General features: G+C 45.8%; 1 protein-coding gene across 1 annotated transcript in view; it reads left to right on the top strand.

The window, feature by feature from the left end:
- AHR (aryl hydrocarbon receptor) overlaps nt 1-12,706 on the top strand; it is an 82,902-nt gene that overhangs the window by 11,040 nt on the left and 59,156 nt on the right. The window contains exon 2 of the mRNA XM_053262818.1: nt 1,403-1,590. Coding sequence (XP_053118793.1) covers nt 1,403-1,590 — 188 coding nt within the window. The remainder of the gene's footprint in view (nt 1-1,402; nt 1,591-12,706) is intronic.

Below are 12,706 nucleotides of genomic sequence, written 5' to 3'. Positions count from 1 at the left end.
CTATGGAGGAAACTTGAGACATGCTCTACCCAGACAGGCCCTATCCCCTAAGGGGGATTTCCTACAGTGCTCACATGTAGTCTCTCATTCAGATGCAACCAGAGCAGACTCTGCTTAGCAAAGGGGACAATTCATGCTTGCTACCACCAGACCAGCTCTCCTCCCTATCATGATTTCACTTGATAGTTGACTTGATTTATACTTGATTTATATCAACCATTTATACTTGACTTGATTTGTATCAACCAACCTGGCTTGAAATATGTTGTATGATATTTTAATGTTTATAGGGCACTTCAGTTACTACTTGTAGCAGAGAATTGTGGCTTAGAAGTGTTAAAACTGTTCTCATTGCAATGCTGTGTGTGAAAGAAATGCTAGTCTGTGCTTGCTGCTAGGCTTAAAAGGATGGTGAATAGAAGGGGAGGTTCTTATCCGGAGCTCTTGTAGGTATTAAGCAAAAGGCTTAAGGAATAAAGAGGGGAAAAGTTGCTAGAATGGCAATCTCTATCAGGAATTCTTTCTCTCAGCTGCTATCCAGAGGCAGACAGGAAAAGGAACTGGGGATCGGGGCTCTGCCTACACCGAACAGGAAACATGAGGCATGATCGGAATACCCTACATTTGAGGATGGGCTCCCATTATGGTGGAAAAAGAAATGCTAGTCTGTGCTTGCTACATGAAATGAAGGGTGGATGATATTTGTAATGGTGGGGGGAGTAGTAATCCTAGTGGCTACAGTTGATGGCCAAACTATATGAGGTAGAGAGAAAACCATGATCAGCTCTTTTGTAGTTTCTGGGCAAATAGAGGGGCAAAGCCCCCAATTCCCCAATTAGGATTGGGGCCGTGGTGTTGTGGGAAAGCAGCTCACCCCCATACCATCTTCGTGGTCTGAATTGCCTATTGTGGAACCTCTTTATGCCTGTGGGACAAAATGTGCATCTTATTGTATTATTTGTGACATGGGCTGAAGTATTATTTAAAGTATTATTTGTGACATGGGCTGAAGGCACCAAGTTATATATGGCTAAATGATGAAGATTATTAAACATTTGGATTAAGTTAAACACTTGGATTATTCATATGGGACATTCAGAAGTTGTTAAAAACCAAAGCCCTGTGGAATAATGGGGAAAAGGTGGAGAAATTTCTTGGAATACCTTCCAACTCTTCCTTTCTTCCTCCCTCCCCCCCCCCGCCTAGCCTCCAATTGAAAGCAGTGATTTTCCATGGGAGGAGAAATGTGCTTGGGAGCCCATCTCTTCAGTTGAAGTGGCTGTAGTATGGAAGAATTATCATTTTGTTTCAGAACTGAGTGATGCTTTTATTAATGTGAATATAGTCAAACATATAAGTATTTTGAAATGTGGCCTGATACTATGTTCTGTTTCTATAACAGAGTGAAGCCTTCTGCTCCTGAAGGAGCCAAGTCTAATCCATCGAAGAGGCATAGAGACCGATTGAATGCAGAGTTGGATCGCCTGGCTGGTCTCTTGCCATTCCCTCAGGATGTTATTGCCAAGTTGGATAAACTGTCTGTGCTTAGGCTCAGTGTTAGCTACCTGAGAGCCAAAAGTTTCTTTGATGGTAAGAAATTTGAGTTTATTTTTCTTCACTAACTCTAAAATGCATGTTCCGTTGGCCTCAATTTTTAATGCTTTATTAAAGAGTGAAAATAGTAAAATATCAAGTAAGGCTGTAACAATAAAAAGTTGGCTTTTAAAAAATAACCCAGTGTGGTTGCACTTTTTTCTCAAAGATCTACACTTTTGGAGGCAATGTTCTTAATTTTCAGAATTGTAACTACATACAGGAGGGGTTTATCATTGGCTCCTCCCGCTCAGTAGGAGATGCCTTTCAGCATCTTCCTATATCGCTGCTGCTCGATATAGGTGGTCCCCATAGTCTGGGAAACATACCGGCGGGGATTTGAACCAGCAACCTCTTTCTCTCAAGGCAAGTGACTTCCCTGTTGCACCACTAGGTGGCTTGGTGGTCACCAGGAGGCAGCACCAACTCGATGACACAACTTTACCTTCTTACTGTAATTATTCCTAACTGGCTTTACAGTCCTGCTATTGCACATTCCCCCTCGCTGATTCCCCCCTCCTCATACGAATGTCTCTAGAGGCTGCTTGTGCAGTGTGAAAAACAGCTAGAAACCTCACTAAGAGTGAATGCTTGTATGTGGAGGTGTATGTGTATCTGTCATAATTGTGCAATTACTGAATATGTCCTATGAAACACTGACAATTGGGTTGTGAACTGCCTTGAGCTGGTTGGATTGGGCAGTATCCAAATGGATTAAATAAAAAATACAGATGTTAGTCTATTAATTATATAAGGAAACTGAACTCCTTTCCCCCCTGCTCCCAGCTGTGATTTCCAGAAAAGATGCAGTGGAACAGCTTTGACAACATGAGGAATGCATAGTTATGCTCATAGTCTGAAGAATATACGAGTTATTTAACAGATTCTGAATTCCCAAGCAATTGTAGAGAGATCCTAAAAGTGTTTAGAATGGGGCTGAAAAAAACCTACTTGTCCAATGTGTTAAAATAAGGCTTCTCTTAATTCATGACCTGCCATGCCTAAAAATCTTAACCAACCATTTGCATACCTGTTGAATAAAGTCTGCAATGCTTGAAATGGACGAAGAAAAATCAATTGTTCTGGAAATGCCTATGACCTATGCTTCAAGCATCAAAATAAAGAATGGGAACATTGCTGGCTGCTCTCCTTTTTTCTGAACATGTTCCCACTCCATGCAGACACGGCTCCAATCATGTTCAGCATGTTCTGTTTTTATAGACTGCAGTTCAGAGGCAACCAGAGAGGTTAAGAAGGTCTGTATTGGCTGTATACTAGCCCCATTGCTTTCTTGTCCCTTGCTCTGGCTGATCATGGTTACATGAAAGAGTAAACGCAGGAGGAGTAAAAGGAAGTGGGAAACTAATTTTGTCAATGAAGTGGGTTCTTTTGGTACAAAGTGTGTCTTGCCACTGAGAGCTTAAGGAAAGCAGATTGTGTGCAATCTTAAAATACCTGTTAAATGTAAAAGTGAGTAATGTGTCTTGGGGCTTGTGAATTTAGCTAGTAGGCTCTTCTTAACAACTTGCTCAAGTGAAGGGAAATGCTAAGTGAATAACAGGATGCAAATGAGGGGTGTGTGAATTCCTGAGGAAAGTAAAATATAAACGTGCAATCATATGATCACATTTAAAAGGAAACCCTTGTTTTTGCTGTAACAATAAATATTACTTTCAGAGAAAACTCTTGCATTTCCCCAAGTTTAAATAAACCAATTAGGAAGTTCCTTAGTTAGATACAGCAGACTTGCTTAGAAGATATTGGTATGAAATGTATTGACATTGAAGCTAATTTATAAATTGTCCAAATGTAGCTTGGTAAAACTTAACAGTGTAGATTTTTTTAATGATAGTTTCAGTGACACCAACGCGACGGCACAACTTTACCTTTAAAGCTGAATTTAGCAGTTATGTAACTGTATGAAGATTTTTCCAATCTTCCTTCTGTACTTACAAAAGATAAATTTTTAAAAATCGTCCACTGTATGGTTTCAGAAGTATTAAAGGTTAATGTTTATGTGCTATAGGGGAAAGAAATTCATGAATGGAAATTAAATTACAACTGCTTGGTTCTGAAGAGAATAGAAACTGTGAGAAAGTTCTCACGTGCAGCCTAACCCGGTCTACGATGCACAGCCCAGGTTAGGCTGCGTGTGAGAATCACCACCTAGCCCCATTTTCAAACCTGGCTGTTAGCCAGATTTAAGGGCACGAGTGCTCCCTTAACCTGTGCCCATCTCCTGGGAGAATCCCCCAATGCCTCGTGCGTGTCAAACAGTGCATTGTGGGATTCACAGAGGCCAGGACAAGCGGAAGTCACTCACCAACTCCTTCAGGTTCGCTATTCAGGTTGGAGAGCTGGTCTGTGGAAGGAGAACTGGTCTTGTGGTAGCAAGCATGAATTGTCCCCTTTGCTAAGCAGGGTCCACTGAGGTTTGCATTTAAATGGGAATCTTGTGAGCACTCGTAAGATTTTTCCCTCAGGGAATGGGGCTGTTCTGGTCATTTGCAAGCTTGCATGCAGAAGCTTCCAAGTTCCCTCCCTGGCATTTCCAGGATAGGGCTGAGAGAGACTCCTGCCTTCAACCTTGGAGAAGCTGCTGCCAGTCTGGGTAGACAATACTAAACTAGATGGGCCAGTGGTCTGACTTCCTATGTTCCTATCAGAACACAGTGCCGCCAAAAACCAAAGCCACACCTATTCAGGAGGATATAATGGTATCAGATGGATTCAGATAATCAGTTTCATCCTAAAGTGTCTAGAGTTGTGTGCTGCAACCACTCACAAGTGACTTGCCCTAAAGTAAAGTTGTGTTGACTCTTGGTGATCACAGAGCCCTGTGGTTGTCTTTGGTAGAATACAGGAGGGGTTTACTATTGTCGTCTCCCGCTCAGTATGAGAGGATGTCTTTCAGCATCTTCCTATATCACTGCTGCCCAATATAGGTGTTTTTCCCCTGAGTAGGAGATCCTCAGATAGGGGTGATGAACTGCGCATGCTTGAGACAGAACTGGAATCACGTGATTTGATTGTAGGCGTGGTTGCCTCCTAGCCCCATTTCCGGTTCTGTCTCTCTCAGGATAGGATGTATTTTGGAGAGAGCTCTGGTCAGTCTTTGTATTGGATTTCCCTTCTCATATTTGCTCTTTATCTTGACTCTAGTCTCCTTCACCTTACCTAGTGTGCAAGGGTGGGAAGAGAGCAGATCTCGATCAGGACCATAAATTTCGCTCCAAAAAGGTTGCTTTTTGTTTTCTAATTCCAATTGGACAACCAAAACCTTCTTATTTTACTTCGTTTTTTGCAATGGAATCGGCTCATGCTGAGGAGCTCATGCAGGGCTCCCTTTCTGAGAGCACACAGCTGCCGCAGCAACTGGGCACTGCATCGCCGCCAACAGCTTCGCAAGCCTGTCTCTCGGCGCCTCCTGCAGCGGCTTCTCAAGCCCTTCTTTCGGCGCCAGTCACTACGGCCCCTCCTCCAACATTTTCTGCCGCAGCCGATCAGTCTCAGACTTCTAAGTCTTTAGGGCAAGGCTCATCTAAAGCCCTAAAGAAGTCCAAGCATTTGAATGACCAGCCCTCCTCTCCCAAAAAGAGGTGGAAGCGCAAGGACTCGGTGCCCCTGGCCAACAGTTGTAAACGGCTGAGTGAGCGGCTGCTTATTCAAGCGGTTTGCCGCCGCTCGAAGATCAAGGTGGGCAAAAATGGCGCCAAACTGAAGGAATGACTTGAGGGCTCCAAGCGCACTCTGAATGTTGAGGCTGGGGTCTGGAGCCCAGTGGGCATTATTCCGGCGCCAGTTACTCCCCGCAATGGGGACGCAGCGGTTGAGGCGGAACCGGCTGGTCCGCGCCTTCCCTCCCTGCTGCATGACCGTTTGCGCGCTGACTCTCCTCCCGCGCAACCGCAGGCGATCCAAACTGTAAGGACCCCTTTCCCCCCAAAGCTACTCAGTGGCTCAGGGACTTTTTTGCTAGACAGTTTCGTTTAGAGCCACCTGCGGCTTTGGATAATCTGCAGGGGGAGCGTTCCAGCTTGGTTCCTCTAGGCTCTCCTTCCTGCACTATTCCAATACCAACTCGGGGTTATTCGGCCACTCCTAACTCAGAGGGATAGAGGACGGAGACAGGGCAGCGATCATTTCTCCTCATCCTCTCCTGACTCTAGCCCCCGACGTAGGGCCATTCCCCTCTGGGAACGTGGTCTCTTTATGCCTAGACCTCCTGCACGTAGAACCAAGGGCAGGCGCAAGGTGTACCCCTCTTCGTCATCCACTTCACCTGATAGGGAACGGATGCCACCCAGACTGGACCCACCTGTGCTCCCTAATCCCACCCCACCCCCTCTCCCTGTGGCCCCAATTCCACCTCCCGCACCACTCCAAATACCAGTTAGATCTACACCACTGGTGGTTCCTCCTTCATCTGGGGAGGAGTCCTCGCAGTCGCTACCAATTGTCCCTAGGGATCCTGTAGATTCAGGGAAGGAAGAGTGGGAACTGTCGGAAGAGGAGGTGACTCCTCCTATATCTAACTCCACGAGGCTTTTTTCCTCCACAGATTTCGAGATATTACTGGCTAAGGCGAAACGCACAATTAATGATGATTCTCCTTCAGAGGTCACTTCTACAACTACTACACTTGACCAACAGGTCTTTCTACCCGCAGATCCGGTAACCCCAGTGGTACCTTTCCCTCCACTGTTTCAGAGGGTAATGTGTGCTGAGTGGCAACGTCCCACTTCCTCCAAGCCCATACGCAACTTACCAAAAAAGCATTACCAACTACCATCAGAGGTATCCAAACTTCTTGCTACCCCCAGGGTAGACCCCCCGGTGGTCCAAATGGTCTCGGGGGCTGTAGTCCATTCAGAACACCAGGAGCAACTTAAGTCTCAAGAAGACAGACTCTGCAATGTGCTTTTAAAAAAGGCACACAACGCTTCCGCTGCCACCATCAAAATGGCCACAATGAACTCCATTTTCTCTCGGGCGTCGGTTTTATGGGCTAAGGAGTTGGTCAACTTGGTCCCCCCGGAGCTGCCTAAACTACGCCAGGGCATTAATAAGATGGCCAAGGCCGCGGCCCTTACCGCTGGTTCCAGTCTGGACATCATCCAGCAGTCATCTATGGCACTGGTAGCAGGAGTGGCGGTTCGCAGGACCCTGTGGCTGAAGTCCTGGAACGTCGACTCCAAGTCCAAGTCGTCCCTGACTTCAGCACCATTCGTTGGGTCATCTCTCTTCGGCCCGGCATTGGACCTGATCCTCGTAGACACAAAAGATAAGAAAAGGGTCATGCCATCCACACGGAAGGAGTTTAGACCGTCCTTTCGAGGCTCTCATAGCTCCTTTCGTCCCTTCAGACAACAGTTCAACCAGCCCTACCATTTTAATCAATCCTATCAATCCAGGGACTTTCGCCCCCAGTCTTTGAGAGGTTTCAACAGATCCCAGTGGAGACAGCAGTCCAGGGGCGAGGCACGCGGAACAACCTCCCGTCCATTTGCCCTCTACTATCGACATCGAAAGCAATGACTCCATACCAGTGGGTGGAAGGCTGTCGCATTTTGTCCTGACCTGAATGTTGACAGCCGCGGACACATGGGTACTAGACACGGTTTCCAACGGGTACGCCATAGATCTGATATCTTCTCCGCCATATCGCTTCATCCCCACACCCAAATCTTCCATTCCTCAAAAACATCTTCTGATGCAGCAGGCAGTGCATCATCTTCTCCAGATCAAGGCAATAGAATATGTCCCCCCTTTCCAAAGGTTCCAGGGGACCTATTCTATCCTTTTTCTGGTCCCAAAAAAGGACGGCTCCTGGAGGGCGGTACTGGCCCTCAAGGCTTTCAACCACTTCGTACAAAAGAAAAAGTTCTGTATGGAGTCTCTCCGCACCATAAAGGAGGCAGTAAGGAGAGGGGACTATTTGGCCTCAGTGGACCTCTCGGAGGCCTACCTCCATGTGCCTATCAGAACCACCGATTGGAAGTTCCTTCGCTTCTCGTACGATGGGACTCACTTCCAGTACTTCCCTTTGGCCTAGCATCAGTCCCAAGGGTGTTCACGAAACTGATGATCTCTCTAGTATCATTCCTCCGCCTTCAGGGGGTGGGGGTTCATCCGTACTTGGACGACCTGCTCATCAGAGCGCCCTCTAGAGGCAAGGCTATCAGACGTACGCACAATGCTACTGGCTCTGAGGGATCACGGCTTTGTTGTGAACAAAGAAAAAAGTCATCTGAACCCGTCCCAACAGCTGGTCCATCTGGGAGCATTCTTCGACACCGTGCAGAACACGATATCCCTGCCCCCAGAGCGCAGGGAACGCATTGTCAAACAACTCCGACCGCTGCTATTCAAATAAAAGGAGGACATCATGAAGCTGGCTCACTCTCTTGGCTCCATGATAGCCTGCTTGGACTGCACTCCCTGGGCGAGGTGGCACTCCTGCCCACTTCAATGGCTTCTCCTTCCGTGGCAGGATCACATCATGGCAGCTTACAGGCAACACATCGCCCTACCCCAAACGGTCAGACACTCAATTCAATGGTGGCTATCCCAAGCCCTCCTTCTGGGACTTCAGCTTACAGAGCCCAGACGGATTGTAGTCACGACAGACACCAGCCTGTTGGGCTGGGGGGCGCACTGTCAAGGACAGGTTGTACAGGGCTCCTGGTCGACCGAGGAAGCCTCTCTCCCCATAAATTGGCTGGAGCTTCGAGCTGCACGCCTAGCATTACAACACTTCCAACAGGCCCTTCAGGGCCACCACATCCTCCTACTTACAGACAACATTACGGTCAAGGTGCATATCAGCCGCCAAGGGGGAACAAGGTCTCGGCTTCTTATGCAGGAGACCGATCTGCTGTTCAGTTGGGCGGAATCCAACCTTCAGTCGCTCATGGCCGAGCATCTCAAGGGCGACGAAAATGAGATAGTGGACTGGCTCAGCAGGAAGACGGTGGACCTGGGAGAATGGACCTTAACACCCAGGGGTCTTCCATCAAATCACTCAAATTTTGGGGAGTCCCCTAGTGGACCTGTTTGCTGCCCCGGGCAACAACCAACTGCCTTGATTCTTCTTGAGATACCACACTCCATCGGCAGAGGCTACAGACGCCCTTCACTCTCAATGGCCAAATGTTCTACTATATGCCTTTCCGCCAGTCCCCGTAATCATGAAGGTCATCCAAAAGCTTCGCCTGGAGAGGGCAGAGTTGATTCTTGTGGTTCCCTTCTGGCCTCGTCGCCCTTGGTTTCCAGACCTGATCAGCTTAGCGGTGTCTCCCAAACCGTCCAGATCTGTTATGTCAGGGCCCTCTACTGCACCCAGACCCCCAGTGGTTGCAACTAGCTACCTGGAGGCTGAGCGTGTGAAGTTAGCAGCAAGAGGATACTCCACAAGCGTGCAAGCCACCATCCTAGCCTCCTGGCGGCCATCCACTATCAGGGTCTACCAGTCGATATGGTCAGCTTTCTTACGATGGGCCCAGGCTCATGGGAAGGACCCTTTGACAGCAGGAGTGACAGAGGTTCTCTATTTCCTCCAAGCAGGCCTGGACATGGATTTACATCTTAGTACACTCAAACGCCAGGCCTCAGCCCTAGCATCCGTACGACAGATCTCCGTCTCTTCAGCGGGTCATTCACACCTATCCAGATTCTTGTGCGGAGCCACAAACTTGGCTCCCCCTCCGCTTAGGCGCTTCCCATCCTGGAATTTGAACCATGTCCTCAACGCCCTCATGAGGGACCCGTTCGAACCAATATCATCCATCCCTTTGCGGATCCTGTCGTTCAAGTTGATTTTCCTAGTGGCGGTGACTTCTGCTCGCAGGGTCTCGGAGTTAGCTGCTCTCTCAGCACGAAAAGATTTTTGTACATTTCATTCTGATTCAGTCGTTCTTCAGTTGGATCCTACCTTCCTCCCTAAGGTTAATTCTACATTCCACAGATCACAAGTTGTTGTTCTGCCTTCTTTCTGCCCAGCCCCAGTACATCCTAAAGAAAAACTGTGGCACAAACTCGACGTGTGCAGAGCACTATGCACTTACATTCACCGTACTAAGGACATTCGCCGCTCCGATGCCCTCTTCATCTCATTCAAACCATCTAACATCGGCAATAGGGTGTCCAAAGCCACTTTAGCAGGTTGGATAAAGTCATGCATACGTATGGCCAACACGGCCCTTCATCTTCCCCTCCTGGTGGAGTGACCGCTCACTCAACCAGAAGTGTCGCCGCCTCAACGGCTTTCTTGGCCCACGTCCCGCTTTCAGAAATATGCAGGGCAGCTACCTGGTTGTCTACCACACCATTTATAAAACATTATAAAATACCTGATTTTTCTCAAGACCAGGCAGCCTTTGGCCGCACAATCCTCCAGCAGGTGGTCTAAATACATCTCTCCCATCCCGGGATCTTGTTTCTCAGCTTGGGCATGTCCCTATCTGAGGATCTCCTATTCAGGGGAAAAAGAAACATTGGTCTTACCGTGAAGGGTTCTTTTTTCCCTGTAGTAGGAGATCCTCAGTCCCGCCCGGATGTATTTTTCTGGGTTGGGGACTTTGCACTATCTGCGACTCTGTCCCAACTGAAAACAGTTGGGACAGGTTTTCTTGGTTTTTTCCGAGGCTGCTTTCAGGGTTCATAGTACTTAGAACTAGTTTCCTATTCTGTTATCTCTTTTTCTACCTTATACTGTTTTTTCTCAATTCAGGTTGTCTCTGTTGTGTGAGTTCTTACACGCATACATCTATAAGCTCTCTCCCGTCACATCACTATTCCTCGCTCCTCATTCCTGGAACTGGGGCTAGGAGGCAACCACGTCTACAATCAAATCACATTATTCCAGTTCTGTCTCGAGCATGCGCAGTTCATCACCCCTATCTGAGGATCTCCTACTACAGGGAAAAAGAACCCTTCACGGTAAGACCAATGTTTCTTTCCCATAGTCTGGGGAACATACCAGCAGGGATTCAAACCAGCAACCTCTTGCTCCCTAGGGAAGTTACTTCCTCACTGCACCATTTGTGACTGTCCAATAGTTATTGCAATTCCTAGCTCTGAGAGAGTTACACCACTACTCCTTTAAAGCAGCTGGAACCACTCCCTCTCAAAACAAGACCTTGTAGACCTAGTGGTATGCTCCCTTCTACTAGATGTAATGTTATGTGGGCAGGGCAGGTGACCTTGGCTCTCCAGTTGTTGTTGAACTACAGCTTCCATCACCCCCAGCTACAGTTGTCACTGGGGATGATGGGCGTTTTAGTTCAGCAACACCTAAACCAAGGGTGCCTATTTTAAGTACAGGGGTAGGCAACCTTGTAAATATTGAGGAGGCATGTGGTAGACTGCACTCTGTCCAGACTTTAGGCCACAATAACTGAAATTCATCCTACATTTTTCCCTGTGGCTTTTAAAGTATCAACTTGATTTCATAATTAATGGATTATATTGTGTTAAGTTTAGCTTTTGCAAAACTAGCTAGATTTAAAGATGATGTGTAACACTACGTCTTTGTGGGTCCATCTTGAAATTTTATGAAACTTTTTAATAATGTGTTCATTATTTAATAATGTGTTCATTAGAAAATTCAGATTTTCTAAAGCTAATAACTACAAAAACCTGCACTGTCATGTTTATCCAGTTGGCATATTCAACCGATGTTAAGATGGGATGAGAATCTGGTACTTTTGCAGACTGACTAGTTGCTGCATTGGTTCCTGCATTCACTGGCAACTAGTTTCCTTACTATAACTGATAGCCAACAGCCTGAATTTAGTGAAAATAGCATGGATTGCATCTATAATGTTGCATGTGGTGCCATATCTAGATATTGCACTGTTAGTACAGATTGTAGTATAATCTCTTTTTAATGGTGTTTATTCTGCTTTATACAATTTATACCTCTGGCAACAATAATTTCTTTATAATAACTGTTTCAGGTGTGTGCGTGTGTTGCGCATACGTTACCTTTTGATATGGAATGGAGTTCTAGAATTACATTCTTTCCACATTGCCTTGGTTTTAAATACTCACTCTCTCTCTATGTAGATGGCCCTGAACAAGTCAGTTTCTCAGCTTCTGTTGAATAACATCATCAAATGTTCCAGACTTGGAACTAATGTATGAGGAAGTAGTTGGCAATAGCTCTGCACACGGTGCTGAAAAACAAACAAAGATTCCATGCCAAGAAAAGCCAAGTTGTATAACATGTATATGTAGTGCCAATTGTAAACTTGCATATTAGGGAAGAGTTGCATCATGTATGAAAGACCAATTGAAAATGTAACAAATATTAGGTTCTTGGTCTTCTGACAAATTGTCTTCAGACATGTATGTTTCCCCATACATACATGTGTGTAAAATAGTTTAAATGGCTTTTATTAAAGATGATCTTCATTTAGGTTTAGTGTTGGGACATAAAGTGTGTTTGTTAAGGACTACTCTACAACTCAAATCTCTTCCAGCCAAATTCTAAGAATGATAACTTCTGGTTTATTTTAAATGTTGCAAGAAACATTATCTTGCTGATATTACAAACTGTGTAGCTTAAAACATCGCACATCTTTTCAGTAGGCATTCTGTGATGATCATGAAAAATTCATAAAGAATTTGAATTTAATCTTAAATGACACGAAGAACCCTTTGTGTTGCTTAAATGAGAATTCAAGGCAAAACATATATTCAAGATCAGTATCTCCCTCATGACTCAGCATCTTTGCTTAAACTGTGCATGTTTCTTTCAGAGATGCCTGTTTTCCTGTTTGATTTTATCAGAATTCTGATAAGGAAGCAAGACTTTCTTATATAGCTGAACTTTGTAGATGTTTACCATTATAGCCATTTATAACATAATCTGTATTTCTTGTATAAACGAGTTCTTGAGCTTTGTAAACACAAATGCGGCTTTATGAATGCTCTCGCGCAGTAGTAGAAGAGTGACTGGTAGGTGAAACATCTTGGATGTTTAAAGTCGACATTTAGATGGACTCAACATTTGAGGACCCACAGACAGTTGTAATGAGTGGAGATGACAAAACTGAAGGGGGTAAAAGAGCTATTGCTCCATTATACGTGTGTGTATACCCACGTACAT

Source organism: Hemicordylus capensis, chromosome 6 (assembly GCF_027244095.1).
Source record: "Hemicordylus capensis ecotype Gifberg chromosome 6, rHemCap1.1.pri, whole genome shotgun sequence".
Classification (NCBI taxonomy): Eukaryota; Metazoa; Chordata; class Lepidosauria; order Squamata; family Cordylidae; genus Hemicordylus; species Hemicordylus capensis.
This window is presented reverse-complemented; position numbering and strand designations above follow the sequence as displayed.